The 24302-nt window shown below is 39.9% G+C and overlaps 1 protein-coding gene across 3 annotated transcripts in view; it reads left to right on the forward strand.

The window, feature by feature from the left end:
- Positions 1-5417: 5417 nt before the first annotated feature.
- Lin7a (lin-7 cell polarity scaffold A) overlaps positions 5418-24302 on the forward strand; it is a 147313-nt gene continuing 128428 nt past the window's right edge. Inside the window, exon 1 of one of the 3 annotated variants that reach the window (XM_085843135.1) lies at positions 5418-5622. In XM_085843135.1, the coding sequence (XP_085699261.1) occupies positions 5541-5622 (82 nt within the window). In that variant the 5' untranslated portion in view covers positions 5418-5540. The remainder of the gene's footprint in view (positions 5623-24302) is intronic. The other 2 variants (XM_085843134.1, XM_085843136.1) reach the window with 2 other exon arrangements.

Consider the following 24302-nt stretch of genomic DNA (forward strand, 5'->3'; position numbering starts at 1 on the left):
AATCTTTGACTCAGGGCTGCCTGGGGCTGTGGCTTAGTAACTCAGCGGTAGAGTGTGTGGGCATGTGGCTTTCACCCATGTATCCCTGTTACCAATCTTCAGTATCTGGCACAATAAACAGATACAATCTTTTACTCAGAGTTAACTAAAAAACTTAGTTCATAATGATAAAAAATGTTAAATATTGTGGAACCCTCCCAAAAAATGAGAAATATGGAAAAATAATTAGGAAAAATGAACTGTGTACCATTTTTTATTTTCTTGTATTTGTGTTTTACTGTGCCTCTTTATCCCCTGTGCTGTCTAAAGAGACATAAATATCAGTTTAGGAAAATCTGAGGTTTGGGTATATAATAACAAAAGGAAGTCAAAAGTTTTAAATTGAATTCCTTTATTACAAGATCACTTCTGACGTCAACTTTTAATTCAAAATGATGTCCAATTCAAAATGAACCTTTCAATTTACGCTAATCACAACGTCACCTAAAGATAATAATCAAAAATAATTTCAAATTGTTTCACATTATGTGAACCAAACAGACATACACAAGACATCCACAAATCAGAAAGACTTTATGAATCATGTTATCCCCCCACAGAAAGCACAATAAAAATATTATATTTATAATTCATATGATAATGATGTGAGAAAATACAGATAAGATCCTACAACTGAAGAACAATTATTCAGATTTCAGCTTTCCTCCCTTTAAAACTCTTCTTTTTTTATTTATTTGAGGTAAATTAAAAATAATGAGAATTGACTTTTAATATTTTCCCTTTTTCTTTGGTTTTCTGATATCCAACTCTGAATTAGTAACTCTTCATTCTGCTGTTAGCACGTTTTATTGTAGATGCTACCAAAAAATTTTCCCTTAGCATTCATTATTATTTGTAGTTTCTTTAATAATAGGCATGAAGTGAAAGATTCATTATATTTCTCTTAGTTACATGAGTTTTCACTATTTGACTCTCAATGGCTTCTTGTTTTCTGAGAGTCTATGACAAACTCTTAATTTATTCAAGTATATCTATCTACCCCTTGGGCTTGGCTCACTTTTTCTCTAAGATGTTATATTTTGTACCTTGGTCCTTAGTGAACCTAAAGTTATTCTAGAAGGATTCTAATTGCCAGCTTTTTCATTCTCTACCCAGTATTTAGTTTCTAATTTATTGTTTCATATAGTTCATGATCTCAAGTGCATAGAACAATGTTTAACATGCAGTAAGAATACAAAGGATCTATTAAAGCAACGAGCAAATAAATAGTGACTAACGCAAAGTAAGGAAACAAACATAGTTTTCTAATGATGAGTTAGAAAACACATTCACATTTACATAATGAAGTACTGGTTAATTCTTCCTCTTAATTTAATGCCATTTTTGACAAAGCCATATGAGTTAGGAAATCTATGGCGATACCTTGAATCAGTCAAAAATAATTCCTAACACTCAGGCTGATAGAGTTTCACTGAGAAGGTGCTGTTTTTCTCATATGAAACTGTGCTTGTTATACTCCATTTAAAACTTGGCTAAACATATTTTCTTGGTATGCTAATGCCTTTTGCAAACCTTTTCTCGATTCTGCCATGTAATTTAAAAAGATTCAATTAAGGGAAGAGGATTTAACTAGCTTTGAATGAAGTTTCTAGCAAGAACAGATTTTATATTTCAAAGCAGACAGTTGTTTTATTATTAGCTGTATTGGTTTACATTGGAAACAGAATGTTTGCCTCCGTAAAGTTCCTGCCTCTGACTCTATCTCCAGCAATGTGAAGAGTGGCTAGTGGCTAGTGCTAGCAGGGGTGGGTAGGGACAGTGAGTGAGACTAGCATCCATGATTCTGAAACAAATGTCTGAAACGCTAAGTATTCAACAAGGTAAAGTGTTGGCTTTTCTTCCCCTAAAACATAGGCACTCCTGGGGATGGATGCTAATGTTACTAAGTCAAGTGCTTCAGTATCTCAGTCTTAGTTTATTTATTTCCAAAATGGAACGGAAATAAGCTACTTTTCTGGACTGGAAAGACTGGGAGAATATCAAACACACTCCCAATCCTTGAACATATGAGATGACTAATAAGGTATTTATTAAATTAAATTAATTCTATTGAAAATGTGTTACAAGGAAATTAAATCACTAATATGCCTTCTAAGGAAATAATATAGTGACTGGGTAAACAAATGGATAAGACTAAAATGTAATTGCATATATTTCAACAACTTTAATAGAATTAAAAACGAAATAGTATGTGAATAAGCCAAGCACGCTGACTCTGTTGAAGCATGGAGTTGGCAACTTCAGTGACCAGGCAACCGTGCATCAGTACAAACATCCAAGCACAAGAAGAAATTTAGGACACTTTGCTATGACTCCCCATGTCTCAGAATGACAGTGTCAAATACTAGTCCACAAATATATTTAATGAAAACAGGGGAGTATGCATGCTGGCTCGTTAATACTTCTCTACCAGTGTTTAAACATAAGCTAAAGATACTGAATTTATCAATACTAGAAATAATAACTATGGATACCTCTTGAATGATGCTTCCTCTTATAGTTCTTGGGAAAAAAAAAGGAGACAACATAAAAGAAACATGACAGAGTAGTTTCTTTGTTTCTTCCTTCCTTCCTTCCTTTCTTTCTTTCTTTCTTTCTTTCTTTCTTTCTTTCTTTCTTTCTTTCTTTCTGTCTGTCTGTCTGTCTGTCTGTCTTTCTTCCTTTCTTTCTTTCTTCCTTCCTTTCTTTTTTTTGGGGGGGTGGGTGGGTGGGTTCAAGACAGGGTTTCTCTGTGTAGCTCTGGCTGTCCTGGAACTCACTCTGTAGACCAGGCTGGCCTCGAACTCAGAAATCCACCTGCCTCTGCCTCCCAAGAGCTAGGATTAAAGGCGTGCGCCACCACTGCCCGGTGACAGAGTACATTTTCAAACAAGATCCTCAAAACATAAGAAACATATTATCAAATGTTGCTGCCGGAGAAACATTGGGAAACAGAAAAATCAAAAATTCTTCCATCATAAATCTTACACTCTGAAGTTTATGTGGAAATGGATACAATTAAGGCTTTTGGATAGATGAATCCAGTTGCTGGTGCACAAATTTTATATCACAAATTATGTTTAAAGTATTACATTATTGGCCAAGGGCCTGGTGTTTTTTCCATCCTCAGTTACTGGATTAGCTTTGATATTTTGTGTAAAGCCATGAAACACATTCTACTATCAAGACAAACAATTGGATTTCTTCTTCCTCTGGCCTCCTTTAGGGCATGTGTCTACTGATGATGACTTCTTCACTTGAAATGCTTTCTTTCTATGGCACTTAGAGAACTTCCTGCCCAGAATTCTACTCCTTGTTCACTGCTTGTCACATATCAAGGTCTAAGTAGAAAGAACGAGGGTTAAATCTTGTCAACCTTTGCATGGCTAGTCCTTACCTAGCATAGTCCTTAAACTAATAAAGAGCTAATAAAACACTAACAAATACATAATTGGTAGCTTATGTTAATAAATGTATATAGTTTACTACTCTAAAAAAACATTCATGGTTTAAGGTGTATTTTACCATTAATTATGTGTCTGTCTGGGTTTGTTCATGAGGGTGCCAGTGGCTGAGGCAGCCAGAGGTGTCAAAGAACCCTGGAGGTGGAGTCAGACGGACAGAGCTGGGAATCATCTGTGCACTTCGAACTGAACTTGAGTTCCCTGAGAAAGCAACATGTGTTCTTAACCATTGTGCCATCTCTGCAGAAGAAAGAGTATATCCTTTCATTTTTTCTCCTTCATTTTTAAAGTATAATTACATAATTTCCCTGATTCCTACCTCTAATCTTCTGTATGTATTGATGCTGCCCCCTCTTATCTCATTATGGTCTCTATTTCTCTAATTGTTTACAAATATATCATTCATATATATATATATATATATACATATATATATATATATACATATCCCACTCAGTCCATATAATGTTATTTGTATGTTTATGATCTTGGAAGTATATTATTTTCTATCAAAAGCTCAGAAACAGCAGAGACCTTGCAAATTACTATCAGTTTCCTCCTATTATCTGATCACTTTCCAACTGAGTAAGGCTGGTCCCTCATTTGACAGATGAAGAAACTGGGGATCTACAAGGGACTGCAAGTTTGTCAGATCCTGGGAGCTATGAAAAGTTGAATTTCATGGTTAAAGTTCTTAAACTTACAACTCTTAGAAGATGACTACATTGAAAGACTACGTTCAGCGTGTATCCAAGGATCTGTTGCATAGTTAGATGGCCAGTCATCTTTGACTTTTCAATTCCTGCTGAGTGTCTGGGCTTTCTCACCTCTTGGTGTCATTAGAAGAACGTAGCATTTAGTCATACACAAATACTCTGCAACCCAGTGGGTCTACCTCTGAGGGTCTCTGGGTCACAAGGATGATTTAGCTGTCACAGGGAAGGGCAGCATCGCCATCTCAGCTCTGTGTCCACCCATCTCGGTAAAGCCCAGAGAATCTTTCTCCATGCTTCTTCATGGTTTGATAAGGAAATGAGGCTTGGTGAACATTTAGTGGAAGTTGGGAATAAGGCTCATAGTCAGTATTTGAAGGCTCCAGGAACTGAACCGTGATCTACTGACTCAGAAATAAGGCCTTTCACAATATCTACCTGTAATTCGGATGATGCAGAGAAAGAAAACAAAAGTGAATCCCCAGGTTAAGATGCAGTAAATGGCACCAAACAATCCGTGGCTCAACTCTTGTCATGCATGCTAATTAATAAATAGCGCCTCTGAATATGAGTTTCTTCTAGATTAACACGAGAAGGTCCCTGATAAATACTGTTCACTGACAGCAACTCGTTTTTTATTTTAGAACCTTTTAAGAAAGTTTGCTTGTAAAGGCAAGCCATCTTCCTAGGCAATATACCCAGGTCCTAAATGAACACTGACTTAACAGAACCCTGCCTGGCCCTCAGTCGGTTACCTTGTGCTGTTGAGAGTGGACGTTCTAAACAAAAAGCTTCAACAGAAATTAACAGCAACTACAATGATATAGCAACATCTCCCACGGCTAGTGGCGTTTCCTCTGGAAAGGGTTGTGGAAAGGGCGGTTGAAATTTTGTCTTAATCTGAAAAGAATTCTGCCCCCCCCCCACCTCTCTACCCCTGTATGTCTCTCTCCGGTTTCTACTTCCTCTTCTTCTGGGTTCGAGTGCATTCTGACCATTATGCTTGGGTGGAAAGTTGAAAGACAGCAAACCTGCCACAGCCACCCAGAGCTACTGATGGGTGGGCGAGCAAAGTTCTAGGGCTGAGCGTTCCTTTCTCAGCTCCTGGCCAGGCAGGCGCTCGCGGATACCTGCCCTGCTTGGCGCCGCACTGAAGATTCGCCGCGGCGGAACAGTTGAGTCTCCATCTGGCTACCAACCCACCCGAGCTTTCTTCTCCTCCATCACCACCTTCCTGCCTCCCCCTCCTCCCCCTCCTTTCCGTCTTCCCTCTCCACCCCCGCCCCCAATCTCCTCCTCTTTTTCTCACTACAAGCGGTTGCTGATGCTGAAGCCGAGCGTCACTTCGGCTCCCACGGCAGACATGGCGACATTGACAGTGGTCCAGCCGCTTACTCTGGACAGAGGTAAGGGAGCGGCTGGTCCGTCAGGCCACACAGTCCGCACCGCTTCGCCCTCCGCCCTGCCCAGTCCCACAGGGAAGGCAGATGCGCTCGGGCAGGGGCAGCTGGGGGAGGAGGATCAGCCCAGGAGGGTTTCGCGCCCGGAGCAGGACACTTTCTTCCCCTCTCTCCTCTCCTGGTCCCCGCTGCCCCTTCTTGCCGGGGCGTAGGTGCTTGCCAGGGCTCGAATGCTTCAGCTGACAGTCTCGGTCCCTCGCCGGGTCGCCTCCGGGCCCCGGCTTTGTTGGAGAAGATGCGCCGGGACCGCTGAGCGCTGGTGACTGGAGGTTGAAGAGGGGCAGAGAAAGCTCTCCCAGCCAGAGCTGCTAAGGGGACCAGTGGGGAAGCCAGCTGCCAACTGCCGGCGAGGGGACCCGAAGGGAGGAAGTTTGTCCCCGCGCTGGAGATGAGGGGTCTGTGCAGCTGTTGTGACTGGGAGATCGCCCTAGGGCGGCAGGGCGCTTGGCAGGGTAGCTGGGTGTAAAGCCGCGGGACTGCCTGGCTAGGGCGCTGCCCTCGGGCGAAAGGGCAGAGCAGAGCCCAGGCAACCTTCGCTGGCTCAGGGACACCGCATCCGGAGCTGAGCCGGCTTGGCTTCAGCTTCCCGCCCGGAGCTGTGGTTCTGGTCTTGGTACTCCCTCAGCCTGCAGTTCCAGGGAGGTAGCAACTCCTGTCTCCTGCTCCAGCAAACCTTGTTCTTCACCAGCCAAGTGTACCTCAGTGCCTGGGCTGCAGAAGGCGCGGAGACAAAGCGCAGGCTGGGTAACTGTTTAACTTCTAGCCTGTGACCTGTGCATCCTACTCTTTGGCTAAAACGGAAACAGCTTTTGCTCAAACCTTTCCAAATCTAGTTACCGGTTTCTCTGGGATCGGGCCCTGCTGAGTACACCCGAGTAGTACCTGGCGGTGGATGGGAGTCTCCTTTCTGCCTCACCAGGTCCAGTTAGTTACATGGGCTCCAGAGTCCCCAGCTCTGCAGAGAGAGGGCACCTCTAGCTCTGGGTCCGCAGCGGCGGGGCTTAGGACCCGGCGCAGTCATTTGAAAATGCTGTGCTCAGAAGAAAATGATTTAGTCCTTGTCCCTCTAAAATTTCTCTTTCTGGAGGATTAAACTAGCGACCCAGCAAGGCAAAAAGAGCATCGTACTGCGAGCACAGTGGCAAAGCTGGTAAACTGTCTTTGAGGTTCTTAATTTGGAGAAATCTCTGGTGACTTTAACTCAATCTGTTGGTGCCAGAACGGATATTATGCGGTGCCCATAGCAACCTTACTTAGGGTAAGAGTTGAAAAATAATTGATTTTTATATTGGGGAAATGTTCGTTTACAGATTAATAAGAGTAAAGAGCTCAGAAGTCCGTCGTATAATCTATGATTTTAGTCCCAATATCATCTGTACTAAGCAGGATAAATCCATTGCTGGTAAGGGCCAAGCAGATGGCAGGCTATTAAAAACGATGGGTTTCCCAAGTATTTCTGTTTTAATGTTATGAGCTCTTCTATTGTCCCATTACTGAATTACAGTCATTAAACACCCCAAGTTTAACTATATTAAACATCCCAAGTTCTAACTATGTTAGAAGCAAACACTCCAAGAAGACAACATACCCAAGCAAATTTACATCCCACCACTACTATTAACAATGCAACTAGTCCACTTTGGGGGAGTTTATCTTAGCCCTTGGACACCCCAGCCAGCTGTCTAGAGAAGACCAAGATTTAAAGTGTGTTCTTGTTTATATTCAGAGGGTACCTGTCCTTCTGTGATTAGATCTGTAGAGTAAGTAACAAAGGAAGCAGAGCCAGGTTATCTATGGCAACATCTGAATTATTGGACCACTGGCTTTAAGTGCTCGGTGTGTAAGAAGTCCGTGAAGTTATCTTCCCTCTAGTGCACTGTGATAGTACACCAAGTTAAGTAATTGTATTAGGTTGATGAAATATGGGATTCTAAGCTTTGTCCTGGTTTGGTTGGGCATTAGGACATGAAGATCTGATAATTGTGAAGATGTGCAGTGTTAGCAGCCTGTAATTCAGTTAACCCAATTTAGGGCTCAGCATTTGGCCACCTACTGGCGATTTTGGGTCACTCCAAGTTTCCAGAGTGCCATTTGATACATTGGTGGCCCATGTTATACACTCTAAATTTGCTCACTCAAAAGCTTTTGGCTCCATCAAAGCCTTCATAATTTACAATCCTTCTTTACTTTAGTCTCCCCCAATGTGTAAAGCTCCTTGAGGGACGAAGCCATTTCTTAACCCATCTTCGAATTTCTCATCATCCCTGACTTGTGATGGAGTATCAAGTCAATGTAGACTAGTGATAGTGAACTGAAGCCTGGAGTAAATCGAGAACCGTTCGTTATACAGATTTCATATGGAACCGGGGTACAGTTCATGAGGTTATGGCCCTGCAGAGCTAGCAAGCATGCTAGAAAGGAGCAAGTAAGGGGGTGGTCATGAACTGTTCCCAGATTCACTTGGTGGATCTCTACCAGCCACACCTGTTTAGCAATGCCCAGCCCTTTGTCTTTCAAGACTGGGTTTCTCTATGTAGTCCTTGATGTCCTGAGACTTGCTTTGTGGACCAGGCTGGCCTTGAACTCAGAGATCTGCCTGCCTTTGCCTCCTGAGTGCTGGGATTAAAGGCAATGTGGCATCTTGACCCTAAGGAGAATTGTAACTAGTGGGCAACAGGAAAGAAGGAAGTGGGATTTGTGTCAGGCACTACCAACTGCATCTTCTCCAATCAGAAGAGGTATGGTTAGGACTCCTGGTTCTTTTCTAGTATTTTCATTTACAGAAAAGAAACATTAATAGATATTCTTAAGGCTATGCTACCTCTAAGTAAGAGATTTGGTTCTCAATTGGGGTCTTTTGGTTCAAGGATATAGAGTCCATTTGGACAGTATCACAGCTGCGGGGGGGGGGGGTCAATATGAAAATCATAGTATCCATAGGAGTAGAAAAAAAATCCATATATATGCCATAGAGTGTGTCAAATGGAACTCCAGAAGCTTGCAGTGACCTAAAGTCTCCAGTAGGTAGCTGAACAACGAGACCCAAGTCAGAATACCTGAATTTCAGACTGGTAAAGCTGCACAGCTTCACAATTATCAGGCCCAAATTCCTAATGCCCAGGTTTTTAAGGAAACAAGTCAAAGCTACAGGGTTGAAATTAAGACTTACTTGCCTCAAATTCCTATAAGATAACTTAAAATAAGACTCTTAGAAATCACACCCATCTTGATTTTCTGTCTGGGAAACAAGACTTGAAGATCCAGGATGGCCCTAAGGAATAAAAAGGGTGACTGGGGTGTTTTCACATATCTGTGTCTATACCAAAACTGTTTTCTAACTGCCATCATGGCATTGGACCAGCCAGCATTGCAGACCACAGGGTAGCTGTGGACAGAGTAGACTCCTTTTTTACTGTTTCTTGATATTCTTCATTTACTTATTGAGACCATAATATAAGTCACACTATTTTGGGACTAGTGTATATTGAGAAGCTAGACAAATGAAAATTCTAATTTCTGTCACAAGAGCTACTAGGAAAGTTTGTCTGTTCGTTTGTTTGTTTGTTTGTTTGCTTGTTTGGGGCATACAAACAAGTCACTCATCTGTTCATTTAAAATACATTTCTTACCTGTTACATACTACAGATTATGGCAGCAATTTTCTACCTGTCGGCCACAACCCAAACAACCCTTTCACAGGGATTGCATATCAGATATACTGCATATGAGATATTTTCATTATGAGTCATAACAGTAGCAAAACTACAGTTATAAAGTAACAACAAAAATAGTTTTATGGCTGGCAGGGGGTGGGGTTGGAGGTCACCACAGCACAAGGAATTATACTGAAGGGCCATAGCGTTAGGAAAGGTAAGAACCTCTGTGCTACAGGACCACAGGAAGAAAAATTTCCCATTTCTATGAATCCTAAGCATCTATTAGGGAAGACAAATGGCAACGTACTGATTGACTAAAAAATATTGAGTGTCGGCCTCATTCCAAACACTTCTTTAAGCACTGTGATGGTACCATAGGTAAAATCTAATGGCGTTGGCACGCTTATGAGAGAGATACAATGTACAGAAATGAGTTTGCTGGAGAAAAACTAAAACTGAACAAAATAATAAAAAACACCGTCATAGATATATTAGTCAAGGAAAGAACCCTTGAGATTGTGACATTTGAAAGGAGCACCAGATAAAGGGAGGAAACAAATTATTGATATTTGGGGGTGAATAGGCTCAGGATGAAGAACTGCCATCCTCCAGGCACATCACAGCAGCTACTTTGAAAAGGCAAGCAAAAGAGGAGCCTTAGAAGAGGGATATCTGAAGATGGTGGCCAGGGGCCAGATGCTGTGACTCATGATAATGATGTTAGATTATATGAGGCTTTGCAATGTGTAGAGGCAAACAATCAGAGAAGAGACTAGGCGGGGTGAGAGCTACTTGGATGCTGTAGCTCAAGGAAGGCTCGCTGAGAAAGGAGAACTTACAGTTGTCTTCATCTATTAATACAACCCTGAGGAAACTCCATCCTAGTGAAGTAAGCATGCATAACTGTGGTTCCAGATTTCCTGCCTGCTTCTCATCTGGTTAATGCACTGACAGGAAAACAGTCAAAAATATTAAGACAATTGAAGAACTAATTATGACATAAAGGTACAGCTTAGGTTTAAAATCTTGGTTGTATTAACTTAGGAAATCTACAGATGAGCTTTACATCAGGTTTGATTGCCAGGCTAATATAGCGTATATGACTATTTTCAAAGATACACTAAGCACTGTAATTCTCACAGAGCTGCACATGAATCTCCGTCTTGAATCCAGGTGGTCTTTCCTAATACGGGATGGATTAGTAATCAGGATAGACAGCGGTGTAGACAGCAGGACCTGGCCTTTACCCTTGAGCCTAAGGAAGATTCTGATGAGAGGAGCATGAAATTTATCTCTTCTCAGCTTTAAAATGTTCTCAGACCCTCTTCCAATTCCCAGGGACTGGCTTGCCCAGATTCTAATCTCTAAAACTAGGTGTGGCCTTCAGCTAAACTCAGAGCAACCAAGCAGAGGGCGGCCTCTGATACTGCATCCCGTCATCTTTATAGAAAACAGAAATGCTTCACTGTATTGAGTGAAGCATTGAGTCCTTCTGGGGACTTTCCTTGGGTACAGTAGCTTCAACTCTCCTTCAAGTTCCATTCCAAGGTCAGAAAGGAAATACATGAAAAAAAAAACCCTTTAGATGCTCACCCATGCTTATGAACTTTCCCCCCTTAAATTGAAACCAAATTGCTTAAAATCAAAACTAGGACTTATAATGTGATAATATAAAACCTACTGTGGATTAAAAATGAATCATTGATATTTTCTTATGGAGCCAGAGAGATAACTCTGCAGTTAAGAGTAACTGCTGATCCCCGGAACCAAATGTGTTTCCCTGTACCCATTTCCATTGACTCATAATACGTGTTAGACCAGCTCCAGATGACCCAATGCCTCTGGCTTTATCTGGCCCTTGCTCATGTGGACATATCTCCACATGGTAAGACAAACACATCTGTGCACAATTAAAAAGAAACAAATATTTTAAATACATTTCTAGGAGTTAATTAAAATTACACAATTTAAAGTTCTTTGGTGTTTGGTGATGCAATCAATAGCTAACAATCTATTTTAGTTCATACACAAGGTAAATGTTGTAGCCACCATTATCTACCTTCTCTGTGACTCGACTTCAATTTGGATAAGTTGCAAAGATACAAATGGAAATCGTTAATTCTTGGCTTCTCTCAGTCATAATTTAAATTATTGATTAAGCTAGTCTTAAGTGTATTTCCTCATTTTAACAGATCAAACTTTTTGTCCTTTAAAGTTTCCACTGGGAAACCAAGAACTTTTATATTATGGATCTCAATATTAAGAAGAGGGGGTGTCATGTGGACAAAAATTGGATGGCGGTGAGAATACCATCTTCTTCATAACAGTTGTGATGCGTCAACACGTTTTCTTTCCTTCTCACTTTTCAAGGCACACACAGCCTGTTACTTTATATATCTTCTGATTAGAGCTCTGGCCAGCCTACAGATTTTCTAATCAAACGACATTCTCTAGTTTATATGAAATCTGTATTTATCTGAAAATTGTTTTTGCTCACAGTCCAAAGAAGTCCAGTCTCACAGGCACTTCAGTTTTCAGTTTTTTGTTTTTATTCTGAAGGATTTTTATGACAGAAAACTAAGGACTATAATTTTGACTACTGTTTCAAAGGTGCATGCCTGATTACCTTGACAGAGATATGCTAGATCCCATCCCAAGGCTTTGCCAACAGCTGCAGCCTGATACAGTTTAGCTCATGAACATTATGTGGTTGCTCACTGTGAGAAATTATTTTCTGCAGCACCAAAAAACATTTTACACACTATTTTTGTTGAATGTCTACTTTGGCGTGGTCCTGCCATTCATGATACTAATGTTTTTGTTTTGCTGGTACATTTTTTTAATCACTGTAAGGTCCTAGCTATGCAATAGGGCCTGAGGAATAGTTATTAATACCAACCTAAAATAATTCACAAGCAATGGCTAACTTAAGTTGTCACTTTGCTAGTGTGTGTGTGTGTGTGTGTGTGTGTCTGTCTGTCTGTCTGTCTATCTGTCGGTGTCTCTCTCTGTCTATCTGTGTCTGTGCGTATCCCACCACTTGACTGGACATAACGAGAGTCACTGCAGTTGATAGTCATAGTCCCACCTATACTTCCTGCATGGATCCTACTGTTTTAGTTGGTGACTGAATCAAATATTTAGTCCCATAATCAGACCATGAGGTGTTAATAATTTTTTAAAGACTAATTTGCCTGTGTGTGTGCTTTGGTGGTGTACCTTGATACTGAGAGTTGTGGGTGCTAGGACCTGAACTTGGGTCCTCTGGGAGAGCAGCCAGTGCTCTTAACTACTGAACATCTCTCCAGCCCCATGAAGACATTTTTAGTGTCAAGTGGGGCTGCAGAACAACCTATGCCCCAGCTCAGTACTCATACATAAGCTACTCAGTGGTTTTGCTTTTCATAGCCAACAATTAATGAACAGTAGAACATGGCAAACAGGTCAAGATAGACTTTTTCTGTAAGCACTCTCCATTGTCAAAAAAAAAAAAAGTCTTAAAAAGTCATAATGATCCCACCAATTCATTACCTCTAATCAATTAGGTAGCAAGAAGTTTTTGAGATTGAGTTTTGCTAAGTCATGTGCTTGCTATACTTGAAGACTTTCCTAACAGAAGCAAATATGAACAAAACCACTTAAAAGCCACGTGGGACTGAGATTTCTTTTGAAGTTGTACTCAGACATCTGTAGGTGTTGCCCAGAAAGCACAGAGCACCTGGTTTAAAAGAATCACCATGTCTAGAAACACTGGAGCTATTTCAAGTCCACCTGGTTTTTGCTCTTTTTGTTTACTTGCTCATTGTTGCCATAGTAACATTAATCCTGCATAAGGTCTTCTAGCAAAGAATTGCCATTATGAGAAAAGGGTAGCTTAATGGAAGTCACAGAATGTTTATGGGATTTTAAACGTCCAGGTTAAGTGTGGGGGTGTGGGGAAGTAAAGAGCTTGTATCTCTAGCTGCATATGTAGCAGAAGATGGCCTAGTCGTCCATCACTGAGAAGAGAGGCCCCTTGGTATTGCAAACTTTATATGCCCCAATACAGATGAATGCCAGGGTCAAGAAGTAGGAGTGGGAGGGGAGCAGGGTAGAGGGAAGGTATAGGGAACTTTCGGGATAGCATTTGAAATGTATATAAAGAAAATATCTAATTTAAAAAAAAAGTGAGCATCACAGGATACCTGGGCCTGTTGAACAGCCATGGGATACTGGACAATGAGGGCATGAGACTACTGAAAGTGATGATTAAGGAAAATTAGACAGCACAAGGTTCAACAGGGGGCCTGGTTTTGAGAAAATCTATATGTTTTAAGGAATGACAGACCAAACTACCTGATGCTGCCTCCCGGCAGAACATAAACCATCTTATTAAAATAATAAAATATTGACCATTAGAAAAGAAAGCAAGAGTTTGGATCGAGGAGAATGAGTAAGTTGAATTTCCTAAGCACAGCACAGCTGTGTTCCACACTCAGGATGCTATTAGCTGTGCAAGAGGTCTTGCAAACACAGAGCGACGTGAAGTGGGCTTCTAGTGGTTGAATGCTGCTCTGTGAATGAATACCTCTCAGTCCTCTGCATCATTCCCGAGACTCCAGCTGAGTACCATGAATTATATTTTAATCAAATTTATCGGTGACATATGATTTGGGAAAATAAGAAATAGTCGCACCAACAATCTCAGTATTCTAAGATTGTACCTAGCTAAAAATGGCAGGTTACAATGAAACAGATAAAATTCAATGGAGGGGAACATGACATGTAGCTCTCATTCATTAGCTGGAATTAAGTTAGTATGTGATTAGATTCATATCGATGGCATTGGTATATAACAGGGACAATTTTATTTAAGAGTGGTGGATTTGGAAAATATTGATCCCTTTATTTAATAAAGTCAAAACAAGCTGTGATTAAATCATCAAAAATATTAAAAATCAATCTCTTTAAAATTAAAGGTAAAACATATACCAATACTGTAATAAAACACTACTACTCCATAATCTATGGGAAATTGTTCTCAAACTCTGGAATCCCTCTATGTTGGTGATTTCTGATGTTAGTGATGTTTTCAAGCACAATGAAAACTATCCCAGCTTAGAAAAGTTACTCAACTGAGATACAGTGCTCAACAGCAGGCATAACATCATGTCATGTAGATAGTATAGTATCTAGAATTCTCAAGGCCTGCATAAAAGTCGCCATCACCCATCGTTGTGTTAACTAAAAGAAACATGAGGTAAATATCTAGATTCCCTGTGGGGAGGAACTATTACTCCACTTAGCTGTGAACCACAGAATTTCTACAAAGTGGTGTGGTTCAATGTTAGAAACTATTTTACTCCAATGCCTTACACATATAATAGAATCTAAGCTTAATATGTGATTTCAACACACGCAGCCTTTAGTGACCTGTAAAAGGCTTTTCTTCAATATGCTATGGATTAGCTATCAGATGCAATGTTGTATGCTGTATTTAAACACTCAGGATGAAACTATATTTAAGCTCTAGAACAATACAGGGAAAAAAGATTTAACCAATGCTATGAAATAAATAAATGTAAGCAAAAAAATATATGAATACTGAGCTGTCAAAATGGCCTCTTTTCAGAGTGTTTGATTGTCAATTGAAAAGCTATTAGAAGGCATAATTGAATTTCCTAGAGATAATCATTAATGCCACAAATCAGTGTTCACATATCCAAATAGTGCTTAAAATAGTAATCTCGCATTGAAATAACAAGTTTTAAAAAGTCAATGAAAAGATAAAATGCAGTTACAAAATACAATAAAAAAAAGGCAGGACTACAAGATGATACAGTTTGACTGCACACTGTGTCACATACCTGCTATGTACTTGAGAATAGGGAATACAGAGGAAAAAAGACCAACAAGGTCTCTCTCAATGATGTGCTTGCTATGCAGTTAGGGTAGAAAAGACAAAAGATTTAAATAGGTGAGAAAACAGTGGGACTCCATAAATTAATACCTACAGAGAATAGGACATAGGGAAACAGGAGCAAAGGCCACTTACACAGTGAGTTCTGGAAGGCCACATGAGGGCATGACTTCAGAGCAGAAGTAGGCATTGTGCAAAGAGGGATATGTGAGTGCAAAGATTATCATTTCAATGAGTAAAAGCAAAGGAAAGGAGAATTCAGGGCACAGTAAAAAAGGAGAAGAATAGATCAGAAAGGATGTGGAGTGGTCCGTAGCAATACCTGTCTTAAGGGTGCAAGGAATGACAGATAACCTACACCATGTAGATTGTAAATGGGCACCGCAATACTATTTTCCTTCCATTCCTTTGTCTCCTCCATCATTTCAAAAGTACTATCTTGCTTAGGAAGCAACAGGATGCTGGTCAAAGATGTCCTGCCTACATTTAATTGCTAGCTTTTCTGCTTTCTGTAACATCCACAGAAGTTTCTTAACTGTTTTGAGTTCCAGTTTTCCAACCTGTAAAGTACAAATTGTAAAACCAGCATAATATCAAAGATGTAGATTTGTTGATTTTCATATCCTAACATGTATAAAATGCTCAGACTAGGTCTGACACATAGTAATCATTCAATGGCTATCATTGTTTCTTTCCTGAGCCCTGCATGTAGTATGATCCCAATGCACAGGGCAAGAATAGAGAATACTTCCTTTATTGTGTTACATGAAGAGGCTGGAACCACACTTAGGTTTGGGATTCAAAAGATGAGGAAGTTGTTGAAAATGCTTAGCAACCTAAAGTGTTTTCTGCGTATGTAACTTGTTGTGTACATACATGCTCCCTAAGTTGTTCACTTGGTGATAGGTCAAGCACACATAGGCCATGGTGCTGATATAAAGGACAGAAGACAAGCTTGGGTGTCAGTCTTTGCCTTAGGCCTAGTTTGAGACAGTCTCCTTCTGTTCTGGCTGGGGACTTTCACTCACATGCATTCCCAGCTACTTGGCCCACACGTTTCTAAGGGAGTCTTCTGTCTCTGCCTTCCATTTCACCACAGGAGTACTGAATTCATACGTTTCTAATATGTACCATTGTATGCTTTGTGGTATCATAGTAATACAAATATAAATTCCCTAATATTTGCTGAATGAATTATTGTTTTGGCCTGCATAGTTTCATGGTAGTACAAACAAGCAAAAAAGAAAAATGAAGAGAGTGCTAGATTTTTATTAAAGAAAAATATTCCCATATTTGTGTCCTTCAAAATTAGAATTGGTCTCTTCTAAAATTATTGAGCATTTTGTTTGTGCACATTGTTCAGAGAAAAGATGATTAACAAACCTCAATCATTTTTCAAGACAGACTTAAATATTCAATAATTGCTTTGAGTGTTTGTTCAGTGGTGTTTTCCTACATACAGGTTAACTATACACAGATATAAAACAACAACAAAAGGAATATACTAGGTAGTTGAGAAATAAAGTGAAAGAGTGATTTTGGCTTTCCTTTTCTTTGAGCTATTTAGTTTTAAAGCATAGTATGATTCTCAGAAGCAGAAGGTTGGGGAAGGAGGTATGGATCTAGGTGGCTGAATGCCAGTTCAGTGTCTCCCTTTTCAGTAGCAGCTACATACCTTCCCCTTGTTGTTTTCCATCCATGAATGCTAGTTAGATTTTGTCAATTTGACAAAAGCCAGAGTTGCCTAGAAAGAGGATATGTCAGTTGAGGAATTGTCTTCTAGATTGGCTGTGGACCTGTCTTGGGGCATTTTCTTAATTGACAATTGGTATAGAAAGGTCTAGACCACTTACAGACAGTGAGGCCTCTAGGTGCGCAATCCTGGATTGTATCATTAGAAATAAAAGTGAGCAAACCATGAAGATCAAGTCAGAAACAGTGCTTCTCCATAGTCTCTGCTTTAGGTCCTGCCTCCAGGTTTCTTTCTTTAATGAATTAACTGTAAGCTGTAAGTTGAAGTTTGGTCAGTTGCTATGTATTGTAATGCCAAATGAGAGCCCCCAGAATCCAAACTGGCAGTTAGAAAGACCCAAGGGACAGACACTATGTGACTTTGCCCCAGGTTATTTCTGATTGGTGAATAAAAATACCTACAGCGTATACCTGGGCAGAATTGAGGTAAGCAGGGCTTGGTGTTCCTGGGAGACCAAGAGGAGGGAAAGAATTTAGTAAGTGGAGAAAGATGCCATGAGTTAGGAGTCAAGAAAGCATGTCCCTAATGGATGGCCAATTAGAGTTAATAGCAGCCCAAATAAAACATAGTAGGTAATAACTTAGGATTATCTATAGGAAATGGGTTTTAATAGCATAGAGGGTAGATATTTGCCTTCAGGGCCCTGCTTTCTTGACTCCTAACCCATGGAATCTTTTTCCTCTCTCCCCCTTCTTTTCTTCCTCCTCTTAGTCTCTTCTCATTCTGAAGCCTGGGAACACCCAGCTCTGCCTTCCTCAATTCTGCCCAGCTATAGTGTTGACATTTTTACTCACCAATCAGAAATAACTTGGGGGCAAAATCACATAGCTTCATTCGGGTCTACTTGCAAACTCTAGTCTCTGGGATAATCAGGCCTTACCTCCCCAAACCACCACCCTGAACCCCCACACTTAGCACAACAATACATAGCAACAGACAAAATTTCAACAGCTATAACATGAAATAAATCCTTACCTTTTGAGTCATGGTGTTTATCACAACAGTAGAAAGATAACTGTAGCACTAAGTATCCTTGGTCTGTTTTGTTGGGATCCCTTTTCTTTTCCTCTGTAAAGCTGATAATAATGAGTTTCCATCTCATTAAGTTGTGGAAAAGGTTAGCTGAGAAGACACACACAAACAGATGTATACATAGACGAGCTCAAACATCATCCCAATAGACTAGGAAATGCTCATTATCGAGGGCTAATCCCCACCTCTGCCTTATAAGGTCATGCTTACCTTCCCAGTGCAGTAAGGGAAAAGCACAGAGACTTCAGCCTTAGATAGGTATGCATTGGCTGATATCTCTGCTGCATGCTGTGCACTGGAGCTTGGAACAGTGTTTACATTCTGAGTGTTTTAGTTCCTTCTATCAAAAGTAATAACACCTACTTTGCATGGTCGTACATTTCTTTGGTTCTTTGGTTCTTTTTTCATTCACATAATCATTCAGGAAAAATCAGAAGCCTCGAATCTGCCAGTTGCCAAGGCAAGAGTTCAGTATAGCAGTCTAGGGAGAAGAGGCTCTTGACAGATAACATTTGAGGACATTCTTTGAGTCATAACGGCCATAGCTAGAACACATGATCACTGATTGCATGCCAGGCATTGTTCTTAACTCTTTACATAATTACTGAAATATTTCATTTCACTTAACAGTCAAAAAAGAATCCTGCGAGGTAAGTGTAATTGTTATTTTGAAGAGCTGGTAATTGAGGCACAAAAAGAATTTTAGCACAGGTGGATTAATTCTTAACCCCTGGACTTAATGGCTTTGCTACATTGTCAAGAACAAGTTCAGAGGTCCCTAACATGCACTGAGGAACATGAACTTGTAAGGAAAAATAGAAGCAGCAATGCTTTCAAGAGCTTCAAAGGGAAGCCAGGTCAGAGAATCCGAGGCCAGCATAGAGCAGCCAAGAGATTTCATCTGTGCTTATAAAAATATATTTACTACACTGAGATGGATTTACATTGTGTATTTTAAAATTGTAACATATGCCCTTGAAAGTAGCTGGTGGTTATACATGGCTGTGCCCATTGTTTGTAATGGTTATTCTTAGGGTGAAAAAGGATTTTCCAGGGGGATTATAGGAATATACCAGCAATATCATGTGTCTTTTTTTCCTGGGCTATAGCAATGAAGCAAGAGATAGTGACTGTGGCCTTTTAGATGACCTTTCAGTCATCTTTATTGCACAGACAAAACTTTATGCTTTGGAATTTTGACAGGTTCTCAAAAGGGTAATAGGGCCCCAAGTTCTCTTTTTTTGCAGACATTGCCTCCAAACAGGAAAAGCCAAGAAGATTGAGGGATATTTCATGGCCTGAATAGCATGCATAGGAAGAAAATTCAAGTATCTATTTTTTCCCCATCTTCAAAAGTAGTTCTAGATGTCCTGAGTATAAAAACAAACTCAGCTTACCCATCCTCAAACTCTGGGGTTCAGTACAAACTTCATTGGCTCAAGTATGACACTAGGACAAGCATTAGGTGTAGAAGAGGCATTTTAAGTAATGTTTAAAAGAAACTGAAAAGTCTTCTCTCTTGTTTCATTTCTATTGGTTGCTTGCTTTTTCTTGGGTCTCCTGAGACAGGGTCTTACTCTGTCGTCCCAGCTTCCCCTGACTCTCACTGTATACACCAGTCTGGTTTCAGACGTGTAACAATTAGTTTCCTGGAACTGAGATCACCTGTTATATGAGCTGCCATGCCCAGGTTTTCTTTTAGCTAAATGTTTCTATTAATCATTTTTATACAACACTTGTTGATTGGCATAGTTTTCTTCTGCACTGTGGCATTTAACTTTCTAACAAATTGACTAAGTGAATACAGGAACAGCAAAGCTGAATATACAACACAGAAGGAAATGAGTTATCTTGAAAGTTCTGCCTTTCTCCAGCTTCAACTTATTTTAGTGAGTTAAGGTTGACAGACATGCTATGGATAAATGTTGTATTCTGTGTCCACTCAAATATCAATTTCTTCTATTGATAGACATCCAACTCTTGCCACATAGACATACCTATGATTGTCACCACTGGGGCGTGTGTGTGTGTGTGTGTGTGTGTGTGTGTGTGTGTGTGTGTGTGTGTTACAATGATAGACTCTTACTGACTGAATGGTTTTTGTTCCTCAAGATGTACATATTAATGTTATACTCTCCCACGTGAAAGCATTGTGGTGGAGCTTGAGGGAGATTATTTGGTTTAGATTATGTCAGGAAGGTGGGGATCCCATTACTAGATAACTGTGTCTGTAATAAGATGGAGATTCCTCCTAGCTCTGGCCCTCCTCCTACATCTCTCTCTCTCTCTCTCTCTCTCTCTCTCTCTCTCTCTCTCTCTCTCTCTCTCTCTCTCTCCTACACACACACACTAACTCTCTCCCTCTCTCTTTCCTTCTTTTCCTCTTTTTCTTCTTCACCTTCTCTTTATCTCTCCCTCCTTCTGCTTCCCCAGCCTCTTTATCTCCTCCATAGGGACTCAACCATGTGAAAACAGACCCAAAGCCCTGCTGTATAAATTGAGAGGGCTAATCCTGGGTCAAACCTGTCCAAAACAAGGATCCAGGTTCTACGGAGAATTTTTAAGGACTGCCTGTGCTGGCCGATTATGATAGTCTGCTTTGCTTCATTAAAGGGACTGTGACACAATGCCATAAACTAGTTACTTTACAATGGTTTTGGTTTTGTTTGTTTGTTTGTTTGTTGCCTAATTTGTATGGCCCCGGAGTCTCATTCTCCCATATTCTGCCATGGTCTCACACTCAGTTCCCACATCCACAAGGAAGGGGTTGCTGTAGTCTGTAGTACTATCATTTTGAAAACTTAGCCCACCCTCTGTAAGCCATGATTTATCCACAAGCTGCAGTGTTAAAACATGTGCTCATAGCTGAGAAGACAGACTGATAGCATTTTTGATCTTGGGTCTTTGGTTCCTCATCCGAGCCACTCTTTTGATATGCAGACTGTGTCATTTCTCATAGTTTCTCATTCCCATGCTAGGGAAGAAAGGAAGGGCTGGCTACCCTTAAGGTCTACTTAGCTACCATGGTTTCTGGCACATATGCCCTACAACTGGGCTTTATCAAAAATGGTCTCCCAGCTAAAGTATCTATACACACAAGGTAGACAGAGAACACTTAAGGAGAGGCAGTGCCTGGGAAAACAACATACGGATGAGCCTATGTCACAGACAGAAGCAACAGAAGTTCACAGCAAAGACTGCTGAAAAATGCAAAGTCAGAGACATAAATATACGTACGACTAAAAATACGCACTATCAAAAATAGAAGGTATAAAGTAAGTTCACCAAATTGAAGCAGTAACAGATGAGCACACATGTTGACACACATGTGCTCTCAAGCACGCCAACATGCGTACATTCCACACATACACGTGCACACACAGAAAAAGAATGCTAAGGGAGTTTTTAGATATGAAATTAAATTTTCTGTTGAACCTTTAGAAACTTCAAATGGTCTACGGATGACCCTGTTTCTCAGTCCCCTCCCCTAGCTAGCAAGGCCTTCTTTATCAGAGCCCAGCACACCTAAGTAAGGCTGTACTTTGGACTAATTTTTGTAATGGCTTGATGTTAAACAGAAGCTAATGTGACTTGAGTTTCGAAACTGTGAGTTGAGGTCAGGTTTCGTTTTTCTGGGACAGAGGCCTGTTTATGACATCAGAACCTTCAGTGTCCTCCCAGAATCCACCATTCTTGATGTAGCCATCCTGTGTCCTTTCCCTACAGCTGGGCTGGTAGCTCCTTTCACAGCATCCCTTGTCGTCAGTTGTCTCCACCAGCATTTTCAGTTACTTTCACTTCCATATTCTTCTCTCTATGAATTTGCTATTGTCTTGCTTAGAACATCTTTTCTTCTGCAGAAGCCTCGTCCTGATGTTCATTCTGTCTATCCTGAGATGTCATCTCTCCAAATGTTGATTTTATCATGTGTAAAGCTGTCTCCTCTGCATCATCCTTACTGCCTATTACAGATTAATTTGTTTCTTAAAATATTTACTAATTAATTATATGAGTTTTTCTCCCAACTTTGTGACAGTATACCTGTCAAAAGCAACTTTAGGGAGTAAAAGTTTATTTTGATTCCATCTTTGTGGTGAATTTGTATTAATTGGTAGGAACATGAGACAGCTAAGGATGGTGTGTCTGCAATCAGCCAGCAAAAAGTAATGAATGCTTCAGGTCAGCTCATTTTATCTTTTCCACTTAGGTCCACATTTTGAACGGCTCTTCACACCTCATGTAACATATTCAAGATAATCCCTCAGCAATTCCTAGAGGCTCACATAATTTAGAAGAGCCCTTTCAGGTATTTCCACAAGCTCATTTTCTAGTTGATTCTAGATCTTGACAATCATTAATGATTGCATTTTATTCATGTCTAGTCTTTGTTCTCTATTACTGTTATCACAAACGACAAGACAACAATTTGGTATACTGAGGATGGTTAATAAATATTTATTGAATTAATAAACATGATCTGAGCATTGTAGTTTTTGTTTATGGGAAGGGTCCCTCTCTATTCCCCCTTCTCATCCTCTTTGCTTGTATTTGTAGAAAATTTCAACCTGTCTCCTTAGCATTTAGGTCTCAGGCTTATCAAAGAATCAAAACATTCTGATCCATGCTTCTCCTGCTATTGTATGTACCCTCTAATACACTCTTGTAAATTCATTCAATCACCATTCAAGAAATAATGCGATTCCACCTTACAGAACTGCTTGTTCTGGACTATAGCACTATAGCAGTAAATGCAATAAGGGCAGTCTTGACTCCTGAACCTGTTTCTTAGTGTGGTGTAGTGAGAGACTGACAGCAATGAATAACATATCCATACACCATACTGAAGCTTATGACTTGCCTAAGAGAGAGATTAGAGATGAAGAAAATGAGAGAGAGTAAAGGAGTAGCTGCCTAGAAGGCTTTGCCTTCTCCTCTTAGATACGGAACCATGAAATGGATTTTGTGGAAGATGTACATGATGCAACTCATGCTTGCATAAGCTCACTCTTATGTGTGGGACATTAGGTCAAGCATAGGAAAGAAGAAAGTTTGGAGAACTGTGCAGTGTTAGTTAGTTAGTAAGTAAGTTAATTAGTTAGTGTTAGTTAATGGGACCAAGGTAGTAGTAGAAAATATAGTATTATTAGTTAAATTCAGATTTGATTCAGAAGACTAACTAGCATGATTTAAAGGAAGGATACATGTAGAATGTAGAAAACAAGATAGTCCCTGGTCCCTTAGGTATCTGGCCTGAGAATCTAAAAAAAAATGAAGCCAAAATTTACAGACTGGAAATACTGTGGGTGGGGAGTGGTTACAGCATTGACCAACATAACGTTTTGGACATGCTGAGACATCTATACAATATCAAATGAAGAGTTTATCTTAGCTGATCTACCCAGAATTCTGGAACCTGGAGAGACTGTCCAGAATGAAGATGTAAATAAGGGAATTATCATCATGTAGATGACATTTAAAACCATCTGGAGAATGAGAAGATATAAAATTTGAGAGTTTGTTTCTGAGCAGTTTGAACATGTTTATGTTGAGAAGACTGGCCTGTGGGAAAACCAAAAGAAATGAAACACGTGTGTTTCAAGAGGTGGGAAAGATCATGTGTATACAGTACTAATGGGTAAGGAATGATGTCAATCGAGAATTGACTATTGATCTAGCAAGGTTATTGATGGGCCTGACATTTAGTTATGTTGTTGAAACAGTATATAGGGACTTCACGGGTGTGAGCTAACAAGAGTTGGGAACACACACACACACACACACACACACACACACACACACGGAAGGAATAAGCAACTTATTAGAACATGCCCTTTACGAAGATCAAAAAACAAAGCAGCAGCTAGGTGAGAAATAATGCTCAACTAGTTTGATATTCCTATCTATGGTACCTGTAAGAACTATATCATGTGGTAACAGCTATGACTGCCTTCTTGACTGTTTTGTAACTAGTACAACACATGCCCCAAAGTGGAAACTTCACAGAGAAATAAATGTCGCTTCAATTAAAATGACAGAATGATTACCTAAGAGATAGTTTCCTTTACATTTTTCTATATATAAATGGATATATATATACATATATATGCATATATAGTTATTAATAGACCATAAGATTTTTTTCTGTAGTCATCAGTTTTCCATCACATCCAGTTATATAAGTCCTATACACCATCATTATTTTAGAAAAACACAAAATATAAAAAATTAATTCAGTAAAGATATTTAAAAAACTAGCTATTGAAGTCTTTAAAATCATAGATAAGGA

Source organism: Mus caroli, unplaced genomic scaffold, assembly GCF_978045245.1.
Source record: "Mus caroli unplaced genomic scaffold, Mus_caroli_1 scaffold_9, whole genome shotgun sequence".
NCBI lineage: Eukaryota > Metazoa > Chordata > Mammalia > Rodentia > Muridae > Mus > Mus caroli.